At 40.4% G+C, this 19,335-nt stretch overlaps 1 protein-coding gene across 1 annotated transcript in view; it reads right to left on the bottom strand.

Moving 5' to 3' along the window:
- The window catches only part of LOC124258407 (mucin-5AC-like), a 41,023-nt gene that overhangs the window by 9,123 nt on the left and 12,565 nt on the right, over positions 1–19,335 (bottom strand). Inside the window, 3 exon segments of the mRNA XM_046692505.1 lie at positions 10,665–12,019; positions 12,197–16,727; positions 16,730–17,499. Coding sequence (XP_046548461.1) covers positions 13,506–16,727; positions 16,730–17,499 — 3,992 coding nt within the window. The 3' untranslated portion in view covers positions 10,665–12,019; positions 12,197–13,505.

Genomic DNA, 19,335 nt, shown 5'->3' with positions numbered 1-19,335 from the left:
CGGCACGATATATTGGAAGTTTTTAATAATGTGATATTTTACAATTGCATTCAGTAATAGATATTTTTTTTATTATATCAATCTTCAAACCTTCTTTTGAAGAGTATGTGAGTATTTGATGTTTTGGCTGGTCCTGTAATTTGTATCAAGACCAGATATTTTTGGCAGCGGCTGATGCAACCTAGAAATGTTTTTATTACAACTATCAACTTTGGTGAAAAACACATCACAACAATGAATATTTATGGCTGTGTTTTATTTTTCCAACAGTCAACATAATTTTATTTTTTAATGCATTTCCTGGGACACAATATTTTGTATAACACCCAGCATGGCATCCAAGCATCTCTCGTGTTGAGTATCAACCAATGAAACCAGCATTGGTCACCATCTTGGATGTGGATCTTGCTCAGGACCAACCTGGTCCGAAATTCCCGTTCCAAGGTCACGGAGCCATGTCATTAAACCTATACATTGTATATACATATCTATATTCATCTGGTTATCACTACCTGGGAATCACATTTGTTTGTATTAACAGTTATTATAGATATCTAAAACTTGAAACATTGCTTCGGGCGGTTGGGTAGGATAGTGGTTAAAGCTCTTGCTCATCACACCTAAGTCCTGGGTTCAATTCCTAATATGGGTGCAATGCGTGAAGCCCATTTGTGGTGTCCTCGCCATGATATTGCTGGAATATTGCTAAAGCAGCGTAAAACTACATTCACTCACTCCTCTTGTTAAGTATTGTTTTCACATGTACGTATATAACTCATTCCAACATTTTTCTGATGCAAAGAAGATGATGAATGCGTTTCATTTTTCATAAATTTCATAAGCATCCAAAAATGATATTTTCATTTGATACTGTTGTAGTAGTGGATGGCTCCTATGTAAAACATTATTATGAACAACTGAACATTTTATGGGGAATATGAGTGATATCAAAAACTGAACAATAACTTATCGTGTACTTATGTTTATTAACTTAAAATTGAGCTGAACATGCCTCTGTTCCTTAACAATGTTAAATACTGCTCTCATGACAACTTATCCAAAAAATGAATCACATTCAGACCTTATATGGATGCTAAAAATTTCCCTATCAAAGTTTGAGTAATATGTATTGGGCTGGTCCATTTTTAACCAAATGTATAATGGATGTGTTTAAGAATGATAAACGCTGCCTGTTCAAATTCTAGCTGGCATCAATGTGGCCCATTTCAAAGTGAATTATGTCCCTTTGTTGTGCCAGGATAATGTGATAGTTGGTTCCAAACCATGATTCGCTTTGTTTATGATTTGTTTGTGAGCAGCATGACCATTTTATGATTTGTACAGAAGTACTAAATATCTCAGACACGCATCTCTAATGATTGCCCCCCCTGATATATGTGGAATACTGTTCCAGCCTACATTAAACCAACTCACTCTGGCATTTATGGATTGTTTGACCACCTGGTGTCTTTGATGGATGGCAGTACGGGGAATATACTTTTGAGAAAAATTGGAATATTTTTTTTTTTTCAGTGTATCATGTTTATTTTGTAAATATTTGTATAAATAGTCTGTGTACATTATATTATTATCTCAACTGTTCAATGCCAGTGCCACATTTTTCAAAAACTATTTTGGATGAATGAGAAAAATACAAGGTGATGGGTTGTTTTTATAAAAAAACAAACTGTAATCATGGTCCTGGGTGATAAATGATGATTAAGCTGGGTTCTTTTTACTCTTGAAAATGATAGATTAAAATTTTGTGCACATGGTGGTGGCAGATATGTATATATTTACTGCTGTACAGAAACATGGAGATGGAGGTTCACCTGTCATCTACAGCATGACCCAACCACACCAACCATCACTTGATCTCTCATCACACCGACCAACCCAATAAACCTAATTCCATCCAGGAAATATTTCCCTCCAAGTCATGATGCAGGAAGTCCACCTGACCTCGTCCCAAGCCCTCAGTTGTTGCAACCCAGGGCCTCCTTTCTCAAAGCACTAAGGTGATGGTAGGTCTCTGAGGTGATGGTATGTCACTAAGGTGATGGTAGGTCACTAAGGTGATGGTATGTCACTAAGGTGATGGTAGGTCACTAAGGTGATGGTAGGTCACTAAGGTGATGGTATGTCACTAAGGTGATGGTATGTCACTAAGGTGATGGTAGGTCACTAAGGTGATGGTAGGTCACTAAGGTGATGGTAGGTCACTAAGGTGATGGTATGTCACTAAGGTGATGGTAGGTCACTAAGGTGATGGTAGGTCACTAAGGTGATGGTAAGTCACTAAGGTGATGGTAAGTCACTAAGGTAACCTTAGTAAAGGTGGCTTTGTGAAAGATCTCACCTGTCACAACCCAGTAATCACGCCTCACCCAAACATATCTGATTCCACATCACACCAACCGACCCCTGCTTCATAGCATCCAATACCCACGCCTCATCCCTAAACCCTGACTGCCGTGAGTTCAAAAGTCATGAATCCTGTCCCATCTTGCCTGACCACACCCCTCCCCAACCCACAAAACCCCACTGTTTCCTACCTTGATTCCCCAATAACCTCACATCTACTGACCACACCCTTCCCCTGACATATTGCATATCATGTCTTTAGTTTTAATATCTATTATGTACCGCACTAATTTACTTTGTGGTCTTCGCTGCTTCCATTAAGTGTATAAAAATAAAATTGTCTTTTTAATTTCTTCGTATCACTGACCATACACTGTAGAATACAATAATAAATGTGAAGAATATATCATAAGTACATGTATATTTACTACCATAAATATATTTTTACATATGTATACATTTAATCGAACAATACAATTTCTTGTCTCACTTTTTGATAGTTGAATGATTTCTACTCTTTACATGTTTTCTTTTTATGAATTACGCAATGCTTGTATTCCTCCGGTGAACAGATTAAAGGAGAAAATCACTGTATATTTTATATTTTCCAAATGTAAATTTATGAATTGACCACCGAGTATACTAAACAAAAATAGTTAGGGATCATGAGTATTTTCATGGCAGATATTTTCATGGTGAAGACTAATTTTCTGTAAATGTGTCCAACATATACTATTCACACTTTGCTAAGGATAAAATCATGGGCTCAACAGAAAACTATGATGTGGGGTCAAATTTAGTTTAAATATCTAAGCCTATCGCAAGATGGAGCCTAGGTTTCAGTATGTAGCTGCATCTTGTGGATCCCATACCTGCTATTGACAGGTGTTGTGTACTTGTAAATGACTCGTTCCATGATTTGCAAAATGGTTGACTGGTGCCATGAAAACCATTTTTATGGTTACTCATGTATCAAGTGCATAAGGTTAGATGAAAGTGACTATTTGCCTAATGAGGGTTACCATATTATTATTTATTCAGTTTTAAATGGATACAATTTCAAATTATAAATCTACGTTTAAGTAAAGTTGTGAATTTTTGTGATCCTTAGCAAAGTGTGAGTAGTATATAAAGACATTTCATGATCCCTAACTTTGTTAAGTATGTATTTATACATAAGTTAAGACACGGGTTATTACTAATCCGATATATCCTGGCCCAAGCATTAAAGTATTGGGACATATTCCTCTTTTACACCCCTGTGGAAGCATGGGTTACAGTTTCTGGTAAATGTATCAATTGTTTTATTCCAGGTTTGTTTGCTCAAAGATTACTGTGAACACATATCTTGTGGTGTGTACTTGCTGTTGTAACTTAAAAAGTATGTTCTAATTGCTTTGCTAATAAAATTCTGTATTAGATGCATCGTTCGTTGATTATTTGCCTTACACATGGTGCTCATGTTTGTTTCTTGATTAACGCCATAGTCAGCAATATTCCAGCTACTCAGTATATGGCAGCGGTCTGCAAATAATCGAGTCTGGACCAGACAATCCAGTGAGCATCAATCTCCACAGATGTGATAAGCCGCACTCAACAATATTCCAGCTATATGGCAGCGGTCTGCAAATGATCGAGTCTGGACCAGACAATCCAGTGATTGACATCATGAGCATCAATCTCCACAGATGTGATAAGCCGCACACTGCAATATTCCAGCTATATGGCGGTTGTCTGTAAATAATCATGTCTGGGACAGACAGGCCAGCGATCAACAGCATGAGCATCGATCTACGGAATTGGGACGCGATGACATGTGTCAACCGAGTCGGTGATCCTGACAACCCGATCCCGTTAGTCGCTTCTTACAACAAGTATGGGTTGCTGAAGACCAGTTCTAACCCAGATCTTCGTAAGACAATAAGGCATCTAATCACCAGCATGCCAGCCAGGGGTGATTAGGTGCCCGACTCTAGAGGTTGTGGGTTCGAATCCTGGATTGGACTTCACCCAAGTACAAGAATATGTACTTTACCGAGAAAGTGTAAACCGCAAATATAATGTTACATTTGGCCACTTTCTAAATTGCATTGTGTATTCAGTCACTGCAGCGACCATGTTGTCTCAGCCAGCTCTTTTATATGACATGTTTGTGAAAGCTTATTCCCAAATTTTCAACCAGGAATAATAAATCGTGTGATTATTAGTCATCGTCATTACATATGAGTGAGTGAGTGAGTTAATATTTAACGTCACATCGGCAATATCTCAGCCATATCGTGACTCATTAAATATGACATGTACTAGATAGCTGGAAACATGGGGCTCACTGTTGAAAGTTCTGTTGCATTAGACGAAGTTTCTAAGTAAAGAAGTGATTTCATTACAGCTGAAGTGAGTGAGTGAGTGAGTATGGTTTACGCCGCTTTTAGCAATATTCCATCAATATCACAGCGGGGGACACCAGAAATGGGTCTCACACATTGCACCCATGTGGGGAATCCAACCCGGGTCTTCAGCGTGACGAGATGATGCTTTAACCACTGGCCTACCTCCCCACCCCTAGATGAAGTAAGGAAGTGCTTATTCTGGGACAGCACAATGCACATGATTACAGGATGTGGCTACATAAGGCACTTGTGTCTTTTCTTTAGTGAGTTTTACGCCGCTTTTAGCAATATTCCAGCAATACCACGGTTGGGGTTACCAGAAATGGGCTTCAGACATTGTACCCATGTGCGGAATCGAACCCGGGCCATCAGCGTGACTAGCGAACGCTTTAACCACTAGGCTACCCCACGGCCCATCTTTTCTTTAGGGTGGAGGGTATAGATCTTAATTTAGGAAAACAGAACTTGGTTACACTACATTTGACAGCAATAGGGACATGTTTCTATTCTTTAGGGGATGGTGGACTGGTGAGTTTAATGGTTCCTAATTTAGGATAGCAATATGCACACAACTTCAGAGCTCGAGATAAGATTTAGCTCATGTGGGTACTGTACCCACTGTATTTTTTTTGAGTGGGTATTATGAATGTTGAGTGGGTATTTCATTTTCCGTTACCCACTGCTTTCAAATATGTGCGTATTTCATTCATTTTACTCACCTAAGTATTATGTCATTAAGTATACTAAGCAGGTATGTTCTGCCTTATGTCATACCTAATCAAAACCAACTTAAATATAATGGAAATGATTTCATAAAAAATCACTCATCCTGTACTGACAGTACAACACTTGTCCTATACTAACAGTACAACTTGATAGCAATCTTCTTTTTTCATTGCCCAAGCAATTTTTATAAATATATTCTGTACACATTTGTTTTAAACTTTTTGCATATCTAACATTGTAAATGCGTAACTAGTACGCAACAATTATTTTTTCAATGTGTAATTGGAAATTTTCTCTGCGTATTTTACCCGAATACGCAGCTTATCTGGGCCTCTGCAACTTGGTTACATTTGACTGCATTTGGGTCTTCTTCCTTTTGTCTTTCAGGGTTGTGGACTGTTGAGATACAGGGTCTGTCGTTAAAATATGACTTGGCGAAAGAGGTGTTTCACAGGGTGCTGGCATAGTGCTGGAATCGAACCCCAACTTCTCCATGTACAACAACCTAACCTATTCTGCTAACATATAAAGAAATGCAAGCGCTCTTCAATTAATCTCTTCTTACAGCCAGTCCAGGATGCTGGGGACCAACTCCCACCTGTCATCCCAACACAAAACGACAAACTCAGAGTTATTTAAACAATTTCTTTACTCTTCTGTGTACAGAAAATGTACATATTAAATATCTATTTACATGTCATGAAAAGTCTAGGAGTTAATACCTACACAGACACTATACAGGGAGTACTTTGTACAATAACATGTGGTGGCGGCGGCAACAGCATCAGCAGCAGCAGCAGAACAACGCTATAGAAACCTTCAAATATACAAGACCTGCCGTCAACAGTGTTAATCTGTACAAGTATAAACATTAGGTAGTAAGTCCATACAAAAACCACAGACTCGACAGAAATAATCACACCACATTATTATGTAACGCCAGTGTTTGGGGGACAAATTTGAACGTTAGTCAACGTCAGGCCACAACATGAGTGAATATCACAAGAGTGCCTACACAAGGTGCCATTGTTCGAAACATAGATACAAAACTGAACACAAACCAGACAGCAATGCCACAATCTCATGTCATAACGCTATATACTACTCAACCGAACTTAAAGATCACGCAATTCTTTCATATCACAACTGTCGTACCTCGTCGGATCAACAACAGTAACTGAAGGAACCAGCGGGTCTTTAACTTCCTTTGGGCAGAATATTTAAGCAAAGCATAAAATGAAATTTCTTTAATAAGAATTTCGTTTATAGCTTATTTACTATTTACACTTGAACATGACTGATCTATAGGCAACTGAGGAGACAAATATAAACAACAGAATTTCTTCAAAAACTTTCTTTCGAGAGTCATGTACATGATTATACAATGCCATTTAGAAAGTGGTCAAATGTAACACGTTATATTTGGGATTACACTTTCTTAGTGTGGGCGGTGGGGTAGACTAGTTGTTAAAGCGTTCGCTCATCACGCCGAAGACCCGGGTTCGATTCCCCACATGGGTACAATGTGTGGAGCCCATTTCTGGTGTCCCCCGCCGTGATATTGCTGGAATATTGCTAAAAGCGGCGTAAAACTAAATTCACTCACTCACTCACTTTCTTAGTAAAGTACAGATTCTAGTACTTTTGTTGGGTATCCCACATGGGACTCAACCCTACAAAAGTACTAGAATCTGTACTTTACAAAGAAAGTGTAATCCCAAATATAACATATGTTAGAGTCATATACATGGTCAATACTTCATGGCCTTGTGTACACGCAGTAGAGTTGATCTGGGCGGCAGTTGTTGTCCTGGGTTAATGGGTGACAGGGGAACGTTAGAGTACACACTACCATGAGTGAGTGAGTGAGTATTGTTTTACACCTCTTTTAGCAATGTTCCAGCAATATCATGGCGGGGGACACCAGAAATGGGCTTCATTGAACCCATGTTCATGAATGAAACTCAGCTCTTTGCAATGACGAGCGAACGCTTTAAACACTAGGCTACCCCACCGCACCCACACTACCATGATATTACCAGCGTCCAACCAATCCTCTAACTTTCAAATAACTGAAAAATGACTCATATTTTAAATTAAAGCTAAAAATAAACCAAAGGTTGTCTGCAGAGGCCAATTTCTGATTTAATATTTATCATCTTGACAATATTTAAACTCGACACTGGACAATGGAACCTGCAACATGAAAGTGCCTACAGTATACCTTAGTTTCTTGTCCAAGGTATTTGATCTGTGAGTCAGGTTGATACACTACCCAAATACATGAATGATAATATCAACAAAATCTTGAGCAAGATACATGGTAAATTCTATATGCATCTACAGAATGAATATATATTGATAGCCTTACCTTCTAAATGAACATCTAACAACATAATGAAAGCATTAACCTACATAATGAATATCTAACATACTGAAAGGGTTAACTTGCCTAATGAATGTTTAAACACAATGAAAGGGTTAACTTACCTAATGAATATCTAACAATATACTAAAAAGGGTTAACTTACTTAAGGCCAGACCAATTTTATTTCTTGTTTTACAGATTTTTGTCCTCACAAAACCTAAAGGAAGGAGGAAAAAAATAAAATAAAAATAAAAATCACCAGTCAAAGTAATATTCCTTTTAAATACTAAAAGTGTTTTATTTTTGGCAATTTATGAACTGTATATGGGGCAAAAAACAATAAAATAAAAGTTCTTTTTGTAAGTTTACATTTTTGGCCAATAAAAACATGGATTTATTTTTTGAGCGGGGAAAATTAATTTTATTTTTGTTCCCCTTATTCTTGAAAAAATATGACTGGTGGACCCGTAAAACAAGAAATAAAATTGGTCTGGCCTAATGAACATGTAAAAACATACTCAGCACTACAAGTATTTTAAGCCTCTGTTTACCCCACCACCCACAAGGCCTAAAGTGAGACAGGGACTTAATTTGTAACAATGAAATCTACTCCTGAAGTGAGTTTGATGGCTACTGTAAAGTATATGCCCATTCTGAAATTGAAACTTTTAAACGCTCCTACGGCTTTTATTATGTCAGTATCTTAGTCTGGATGACTCATACTGTTACTTTCTTCTTCAAGTCTTCAGTGCATTTGTCGCATAAATACATTACACATACTGCTCAAAATTAGTTAAGGAACACCCAATTCTTTCACAGTGTTATATCTAATTTGTCATGGCATAACATATTAAACATAGTAATAAGAATGGAATGTTCCTTAACTTTTTTTGAATATTATAAATTTTCAGTGAGTCTTTACATTTAAACCTCAAATATAAAAGATGAAGTCAATTCTTCCATAAACTTCCTAAAATAATTAAATTCATTTCCGTGTACACTTTGCATAAATAAACTACATACAGTTTCAGTGACCTTACCAGTTTTAAATTTTCACCTCCATAAACACACACAAAAATACCCAACAAACTGGAGTCAATTCTTCCTTAAACTCCTTAACGAGTAAATTCATTTCAACATACACTGCTCAAAAGAAGTTACAGAATGACAGATATTTTTCTTGCATGACTGTAGTTCATGGGTTATAGCAGGTGGATATTGCGAAGCACATCCTTCCAATAGTGTTCCTTAACGTCCTGTGAGTAGTATATCATTCCAGAAGACAAAATATCAAGAAAACTATTCCTGGACATGGACCCGATCTGTTCAGAACGAGTAAAATGAATCTGACAAAATATTGTTCTCAACAACTCAACAAGACAAAATAAATAGATCATAGACACGGAAGAAGCAACATGTTAGAGAAAGGAACAGACGGCCGGCCGTCTTCGGCTCATTGGAATCACCAAGGATGAGGCTGGAAAAGGGTGTTGTTCCATCCACTTGAAATGTCAAATTATACGTTAAAAAATTATTCAACGAAAAAAAAAAGAAAAAAGTTTTCAAATTTTCTTGTGCGTGAATGTTTTGAACTTGTGTTACGGTTAATTACACCAGTAGGACTGACATGACAATTATTTTAACTTCAAATGAAACCAAGTAAGATTCCATGCTCCAAGATGACTTCTCACCATTTGTTTTTTATTTGTTACATACATATACTAAAAACCGACAAAGCTCTGCTCATTTACAAATTACCCAAAAAATCACTTCCTGAAGGCTTTACGATCAGCCTACAGTGCTGTGATAACCTCGAACAAGCAAGTGTTTTATGAACCAAAAATGTTTCTATAACAATTCTGAAATTTGGCTCAATTCTCAAATGACACAGATCCTGTGAGATACAAGGGATCTTTTCAGATATCATGTAATTTAAATATGACGGAAATGTTTAGCACATTACATTACATGTCCTATGAACTCTATGGACACTGAGGTAATGTTCAACCAAAAACAAACCATTATGTAGTTCCACCCAATATTCTCTAAACTCTCTCTATATGATGCTTTAACTTTCAAAATCTCTTTACCTCAACCGATTTGACAAACTTTAGCCTGGTCTTTTTCAAAATGACATTTTTAGCTTCAGCTTTTTGAAAACTCTAAAATCAGAATTTACCTTTCTACGATGAACATTTTGGACACATTCACATTGCATCCCCCCTCACCCTCTATCCAGTCAGCATTTTTTTAACACATTTCATTTTTTGCTGCATTCAATTTTGTAGAAGTCCAAAGCATAAACAATAACAAGACACTATTTCTCACTCATGTAAACACATTCTTCGATTTCAAAAGGTTTCTTTATTTTTGACATCAACCAGAAGTTGGGATTCCAGATGCTTTTCCAACCCATCCTTTGTTTATCAAAATAAGACAAAATATATAAAAACATCAAAACATGGGCCACACAATGGACAAAGGCAATTGGTGCTGCTTTAAGGTAAGAAAAATACATACATACATAAAACATTGCATTTACAAATCACATATTATGCAGTTCATATTCTCAAACAAATATACAAACAAGGTGTTAGAAAATATTTCCAGTATGATCAATATTTCCTCTGCCATAAGTACCCGCCAACAGAATTTGACAGTGTCACTTCACTATATACCAGTCCAATATGACACCAATATAGCACTATTCCAACAATATCATGACAGGGTGCACCCACCCATGTGGGGAACTGAACCGAGGTTTCCGTCGTGACAAGCAAACACTATAACCACTAGGCAAAACCACCACCCCAAACATTTTAGAGCAACTTACATAACAATAGATTTGCTGATAACAGTAGGAATGCTTTAAGAAAGAACATCGATCCAGCAATTTGCTTTCATGACCCTCTTTCATCTCACTGGGTATTGAGTTTTCTTTGCGTACTAGTATTTAATAGATGTTTACTCCCTTACGTCAAGTTTAATGAGTATTTTTAAACCAACAAATAGTCTGTTCTAAAATAAATGTTCATAATGCTGCTTAACCTGCATTCAAACTTGCATCCATCCATAGCGTGTTCCAAGTGTGTCACTTCTTTCAACAACTTGTCTAAACTACAAGAGAAAGTAAATTAAAAGTCTACATTTTGAAATTACTGTCTTGTACCATTGGGTTTAAGAAATCTTGCATGTATATTTCTCTAAGCAAGCAAAATTTACCCTGTTATAGTCATGTATGGTACACATTTTATGCAAATATGCAACTTATCTGGAACTCTGAAATTCGTAACAGTAATCGCACACAATATAATTTACAGGTCTACTACGGCAAGTCAACGGACAATGTCACTGTACAAAAGGCACACTCATCATCATCATCATCTTATGTACACTGATATCACTTGATATCAAAATCTAAAATACAAATAGAAAAATATAACTTTTCATAAATTATTTCACACATTTCTGTCTTTCTCATCAACACTGCTTGAATTGAAGTCTCACTGTTACTAAACAATTTAACAACCTTGTTTCTTAACTTTAAGCAAGGTCTGCATCCGGTTCCTCGTAAAGGTAGAAAGTCCCCATAGCGTGATTATAACTGAGTGACCCTTATGGTCCCATTAAGGAGTTCTAAAATAAATACTGCAAATAGATTTTAACAATCTATTACACAGATAAAACAATGATTTTATCCTTAGTGAGCATTCAATACATACAGCACAACAAGCAGGTATAAAGATTCGAATATATATATATGTATTTACACAGTTCTTGCCCTATCAGGTGAGACAGTTTTCCATGGAATTGAGGTGTGTAAGTTTGGGTATAATAATACGGAGACTTAATTTTTGTAGGAATATAGAGTCTGCAGTGATGCGAACTTGGATAGTGACAGCAGCTGTCATTTAATTTTGTCATTTTCCAACTGAGTCACTCTGGTAACGATTCAGCTAAATCAAACGTCACTGAATCTCTTAGACAGAATTACATATTGTAAATATTCAATCAATATTCATAAAAATTAAAACAGAAATGAACAATTTAAAATAGCAAGAATAATTTGTAGCATTTGAATTATGTCTTTAGAGCAGTGAATATGAGTTTCGAGATATCAGTCAATAACATTTTAAGATGCAAACTTTTATATATTAGATGAAATGTCAACCTTACAGGACTGACTTACTGAGTTTGGTTTTACGCCGCTTTAAGCAATATTCCAGCAATATCATGGCGGGGGACACCAGAAATGGGCATAACACATTGTACCCATGTGGGGATTCGAACCCGGGTCTTCGGCGTGACGAGCCAACGCTTTAACCACTAGGCTACCCCAACGCCCCACCTTACAGGAAATGACAAACTCACTGAAGTCTTTTGTTCAGATGACATTGTAAAAACCTTTGACCTAAACCATGGATGATGTTATATCCCATTTATCTCAACAATGAAGTTATGTGAGCTCATGTGACTTCAACTGACCAATAACCAACTAGCACCGATAATCTCTAAGATGGAATATCTGGTAGTTATCACTCACAATCATTCTCCCCTTATGAGAAGGTGTTTAGGTGTTTCAAAGCACAGCTTTCCTAGAGCAAAATAGACTGTGTTCTGAAGTAAAAGACAATTCATATCCTAGAATGGATGACTTGTGGAACCACACTGCCAAAGACTGGAAATGACACACACGATCCCATTTGAACGGGGAAATGTAACAGAGGAAATATAGAACATACCATCGGCTGTAAATGCTGCTTGAGCTAACACTTGCAAAATAAAACTGTCTTCTTATTTATGTACCATAAACTACTGGAGGCACCAACAATGCTCACATGCAAAAGAAACGCACCAATCTTCTTGTGGTACCCAAGACCATACAGATTTGTAATGAAAAGCCCAAATCGGACTACTACATCATAATATTAACATCAATCCGAGCTTCTGAGCAGTTTGTTTGAATGAGTGCAAAACAATGAGGAATGAGCATTTCTTTTGCAGGCGAGTATATATAGAAAATGAACAACATATGATCTTGTTGGGCCAAAGAGACTAGGTGACAGGTAAAGCAGCTATACCATGATACATATAAAAGCCATTTCTTCTCACTAAGAACACAAACTTGATACAGCAGACAGGCAAGATGGAGAGTTTCAGTGTACGATGACATGTCCTCCCTAATTCTAAATCATAAAACTTTCCTTAAATTGTTCTTATACAATATAGGGAGCAAGAAGGTAATTACTGGAGTGAGTCACTTCTGAATGGAGTGTGAGTTTGAATCAGAAACACCTGTTCCAAAATTTTAGTCCAAGGATAAAATTTTCAATCTAAATTCCGATTAGCTTATGGTTCAACTAACAGGCCTGCCCTAAAATTGTAATAATTTACAGAAAAGTAAAACATAATTTTTCAACAAAATATTTTTGAATTTTAACTGTGTATGTTAACATATATCCCATTTTTAGAATAGGACATCTGGGTATATAAAATCAATAATATATACTAGAACAGGCAACCAATAAAATACACTAGAACAGGTGCTTGATTCCAAATCTCAGCCATAGAGCATTCCAGGGGAGGTAACTCTGTAAGGAGAGTCTGCTCCACTAGTGCTCATAGGGTACACTCGACCACTAGGGAGGACAGTGACACTAATGTTCATGCATTGAGAAATTTAACGGTGGCATTGAAAATGACCCAGGATGGCCTGCCCCATGAAAGGGCGGCGTGACGGAACTGTTAATTGGTTGGCCCATCGGCCTGACATCAAAGCCATGAGGGTTGTGACCAAGGATGCTGTTGATGCTCATGGCGTTGTGGATGACATGGGGCTGTGGAGGTTGGCTGCGCTGGTGGTAGAGTGACGACCCCTGGTGGGCGTGTTGGAGAGAGTTGTGATCCATCCCGGCCTGGGGTGGGAGGATCGTGTTACCGTGAGGGAACTTAATTGGGGAGATGTTCAAAGAGTCATTTTGTCCCCCGGAGTTCACATCGGACAAGAAGTTGAGGTTGCCCAGACTGAAGTTGGGCATGTGAGGGGTGAGGGACATGCCCCCTGAATGAGACCCTAACTGAGGGCCATTAGATGGGTTTCCTGGGTTCATACCAAAAGTGTGTTGAAAGTTCAAACCCAGACCATTCTGGGCTCTGCTTGGAGGAAACAGGGAGTTAAACGGTGGACCAAGTTCAGCATTTTTATGCATCCCCGGACCCGAATTTGATATTGGTCGACCACCTGCACTGAAGAGATTCCCTGGTAGGAACGAGGGTCCCTCGTTGGACATATTTCTTGAAGGAGAGGGGGGCAGATTGGGAATTTGAAAATATGTTGCTAGACCTTGATTGCTGTCAAATATCGAATGAGCTAGGTTTGTGTCCATCTCACTGTTATAACTCTGCTGTTGCTGCTGCTGCTGCTGTTGTTTGGAGGCCTTCTTGCTTTGTTTCCGTGATTTCTGGGGCCGCACTTGTGCCACCGACTGAGACATTGGGTGGGCTGTCTGAGGAGGTGGTTGAGAAGAACAAGATGAGTTGTGGGAATTTGATGGAGTGTGACTTTGAGGAGCTGCAGAGATTACACTTGGAGGTTGACTCTGTGGATGGGACAGAGGAGGAGTCGGTTGTGGAGGTTGTTTGCTTCCCTTCGAGCCACTTTGATTGGTTGATTTCCTAGAATCAGAGTTAGGATTGGACGAATGTTCGAAGGACTGAGGAGGGTTACACTGTCTGTTGAAGGGCCCTTGAACCGGGTCGTAACGGTTTGCGACAAAAGCCATGGAACCCATCGACTGAGAAGCACTGGGGAAGTTGGGTTCATAGGGACCACGAGGATGAGCAAGCCTAGAGGACTCTCCACTTTGAGCAGGATGATGATGAAGAGGAGGTGTGTGAAGGGAAGCTGTACAAGTCTGAAAGTTGGGAGGGTAATAGGAACCACTGTTATTTACATGTGGAGAACGCTGTGACGTTGGGATATTATGATCCAGCGCCTGAGAACCCTGGATTGTTCTACTAGGAGGTACACTGGCCTGTCTTTTCTGTCCATTTGCACTACCACTAAAATGAGCATTTTTCTCTGGCATGCTTATCCTTGGTGGTTCTGGAGGGATATTTGAAGGCCGAGAGTTCATGTCCATTAGGTGGAAGTTGAAGGAGCCTTGCCCCTGATGGTTACTGTTGGGTGGATGGCGAACTGGTGGCCCGGAACCTTCCAACCGCAGGTCCACCCCTAATGCCAACATGTTGGGTTGTCCCCCTTGGGAACCACTAGTTGTGCCACCAGATGGCAGTGAAGTCTGTTGTGAAACTTGAGGATGGAGAGGGTAAAATGAGAATTGATGATGATTGTGAGAGGGGAGAGGCCCCGAACTGCTACTGGCTGTAGTGGCGGTGGTGGTAGTGGTGGTGGTCACAGGTGTCAAACTAAATGAAAATGGAGTTGCTGAGTTTGAGGAGTTTGTTAGAGCTTCCGGCAAGCTATTGCTCGCGGTGCTTGATGTCAAGTTGAGACCAATGCTTGTAAAGTTAAAACTCTCGTTTGTCGAGTCTGTCGGTAAGCGTCCAAACCCATTACCACTGCTGTTCACATTTGCAGAGGATGTTTGTGACCTTGTTTCTGCATTGCCGCTGTTTCGGCTCGGTTGTACAAAATTGTCCGCAGAGTATATGCTATTTCGTGACCTCTGGCTAGCAGAGTTGTCTGTGGTGTTCATAGGCTTGCTTGTTTGACTGGAAGGAGGATGAGAGAGTTTAGGCATGGAAGACACTTGTGGTGGCGAGTTAAACAGCGGGTCTGCTGAGCCAGGGACTTCATGACATGGAGATCGCTGGAAGGAGGAGACTTGACCTTGACCTTTATTTGCAAAAGGCGACTGACTCTCCTGACCTCCTCTAGAACGAGGTGGTGCAGGTGGTGACACCATGCTGGTGGAAGATGGTGACTGCTGCATTGTGCTGGATTTCTGTGATGAGGGATAGTTGATTTGTTGCTGAGGCGGTAAGTTTGCCGATTTACTTCTCTGACTTGGCTGGTTCGGCAAGCTTTGATTGGAAGGCTGGTTGTGTGGATGGATTTGTGCTGGCTGCTGCTGTGAACTTGGCCTTGAGCTCGGATTCGGCTGTTGCTGTTGAAGAGGAGGTGGGGCAGCCATTTGTGGAGGATGGGAGGGAGGTCGCTGCACCTGCAGAGACTGAGATGGTGATTGCTGTAGGGGAGGAGGGGACTGCCAAGGGGTTGTCTGTTGTGGCGGAGGCTGTGGCGTGGGCTGTTGAGGGGTCAGCTGTTGATCTATTTGTGGCTGGTATGTGGGAGAGCTCTCCATTATTAGAGCACCTGGAGAAGGAGATGCTGAAGGTGTGGCTGTCAACTCAGCAAGAGCATCAACTCCACTAGATGAGATTGCAGCTACGACCATGTCCGACATCTGACCTTGAGCACTGCCAGCTGATGCAGGAGACAATATTGAACTGGACACAGCATTCTCCATCAAGTCTGACTTCGGAGTAAGGTTAGAAGAGACACCACTGGTCTTCTGTGTGGAGTCATCAGAGCTTGTAGCTGTGATTGGCGAAGGTTTGGAGAAGATCTGATTGTCTGTGTGAGACAGTCTAGAACTGGAGCTTGTCTGGGAAACGTTGTTAGCAGCATCAGTCATCGGATTTGAGGGAGTTGATGAAACAGAACCACTAAACGACTGAACACAAGATTCTTGAGCATCACCGATCTCCATGTTTTTGTTACTTTCAGAGTGCGTGAATGGCGACTTTACACTCTCTGTTGGCTGAGACGTACTGGGCTCTGTCTGTAGAGGCAGAGCTTGAGACAAAACAGTGTCCAACAGGTCAAAGTTCTCAGCAGCTGTGTTCGCCTCCTTTGTCAAGGGAGGTAACACCACAGGGGCCTTCGGGGTGGGAGGGTTAGGAGCTTGAGCTTGAGCTGGTGCTGGTGCTGGAGGTGGGGCTGGGGTGGGGGTGGGGCTGGGGGTGGGGCAGGACGTGAGGGGGTAGGCACAGACACAGGAAGAGAGTTCTGATTATGGAGAGGACCAAGACTTCGTCTAGTTGGAGACACTTCAGGAGGACTGTCTTCATCAAAGTCAAAGACTGACAATGCCTTGTTACTCTGAGGTTGGGAGACGGGCACTTTCTCCTTCTCTTTAGCAGAGTTCTTTTTCCGTTTTTTATTGGCAGGTTCACCACTCTCAGCATCAGATTTACCTTTCCTGCTCTTCTTCTTCACTGGTTCTACCGGCGCACCAAAGCTTTCAACCTGGTCCAGCACATCCGATATCTGGCTTACACTGAATTCAATAGTGTCTGGCAAATTCACAACCTTAGGTTCTGGTTCTGTGTTAACTGGTGGTGTAGGTGGTGGTGGGGAGGAGGTGGAGGTGGAGGTGGTGGTGGTTGGGCCGCTTGCTTCTTTTTCTTGCTGGATGACTTTTTGGATTCCGATTTGCCTGTTTCTGAGGTTGTGCTCTTGTTCTTAGATTTTGATTTTGACTTGCCCTTTTTGGTTGGAGTTGAGGTGACCTGTTCTGGGGCTGGGGGTGTTGGTGGAGGCAACACTGGGGATTGAGCTGGGGGCTGTGCAGGGGGCTGTGCAGGGGGCTGTGCAGGAGGCACCACGGGGGGCACCTCTGGTGGCTGAAACAAAAGGGAAAGTTAGTGAAGTAGTGGTAACATTACCAATAGCATCCTTGATCGGCGAGTGTAATCTACTGCCATGTTATCACGCCAAACCCATGAAGATCCGGGCTAGAATTGTTCTTCAGCCACCCATGCTTGTCGAAAGAGGCGACTTGGTTGATACATGTCATCATATCCCAACTACGTAGAGCAATCAGGGGTGGAAATAACTTTAAAATTGCTAGTGTACTCCGGAACAGTGGCACATGTAAAATCACTTGCCCTGATAATTTTTCCACTATACCAGACGTTTTCTTGTTGATTTTTTTAAATAAACAACATAATTAACATTGGAAAGTCAACTGGACACCAGTACAGTGTGATATACAAATTTGCTTGCCTGACAGAATAAAACACTGGACTTGGACGTCGGGCAAAGGGTTATTTCCACCCCTGATCAATGCTCATGCTGTTGATCACTAGATTTTATGGTCCTGACTTGGTTATTTACAGAATGCCGCCATGTAATATAGCTGTAATACTGCTGAGTGCGGCTTTAAAAAACAAACCAACTATGATGACCATGTATACATTTGCCACCAAGTTTTGTTTTGGAAGCGGCATCATAATAACTCTCCTATCAGTTACTTGATTGGATGGTTTCTTGTTTAACACCGCACTCAGCAATATTCATGCTATATGGCGACGTTCATCTGTCAGGTGGATCGGACAATCCAGTGATCAACAGCATGAGCATTGACTGATTTTATCCATTGGGATATGATGAGCCTGACCCCCCGATCCCAATAGTCACCTCTTACGAAAGGCATGGGTTGCTGAAGACCAATTTTAACCTGCATCTTCATATAATAAGATATTATGATGTAAAAGCATGTAAGAAAGGTACAGAACCTTTTCAATTTTTAAGTCTATACAGATTCCCCTACAATATCCCATTTTTGCTGTTTGAAAACAAATGATTCAGGATCGTCATTCCCCTTTAAAAAGGGAGAGAACACGATGAGATGAAAGTACTGTATTGGACTCATTAATGCCGAGCGCCAGGCAGGGACCAACAAGTACCATATTTTAACGTCTTTTGGTATGACGCGGTCGGGGATCGAACCCGCGACCTTCCGCTCTCCAGGCGGACGCTCTAACCACTACACCATGGAGTCGGTCTTTAAAAAGGGAGAGAACATGATGAGATGGTGGTGGAATTGGGTTTAACGTCGTGCTTGAGAATATTTCGCTCATATGACGACGTGCATGCGTGTGTATGTGTATGTGCGGCTGCTTGTACTAGCCCAGACTAAAGCTGGTTTTATAGTGCTAGCCCACTGAGATACCATGCCGCAGTGAAGCATGAATACCCCACTCAGACACATTATACTGACTCCGAGCCGACCAGTCCTTGTTGTACCCATTAATGCCGAGCGCCAGGCAGGGACCAACAAGTACCATATTTTAACGTCTTTTGGTATGACGCGGTCAGGGATCGAACCCGCGACCTTCCGCACTTCGGGCGGACGCTCTAACAACTACACCACGGAGGCGGTGAACATGATGAGAAGAGTGAGTGAGTGAGTGAGTTTGGTTTTACGCCGCTTTTAGCAATATTCCAGCAATATCACGCCGGGGGACACCAGAAATGAGCTTCACGCAACATGATGAGAAGAAAGTACTGTATAGTAATATGCATTGTACCATAACTATATTATCGGGATATGTATCGTATCCTGACCTCATCGTATTGTACCCCCCGCACCTGATCTGTGTATTCTACCCTGTCTCAGACCTGTATCAGACAAGCATGGGTTGCTAAATACCAATTCTAACCCGGATCGTAAAAGC

Source organism: Haliotis rubra, unplaced genomic scaffold, assembly GCF_003918875.1.
Source record: "Haliotis rubra isolate DU_JTF1 unplaced genomic scaffold, ASM391887v1 Scf691, whole genome shotgun sequence".
Classification (NCBI taxonomy): Eukaryota; Metazoa; Mollusca; class Gastropoda; order Lepetellida; family Haliotidae; genus Haliotis; species Haliotis rubra.
This window is presented reverse-complemented; position numbering and strand designations above follow the sequence as displayed.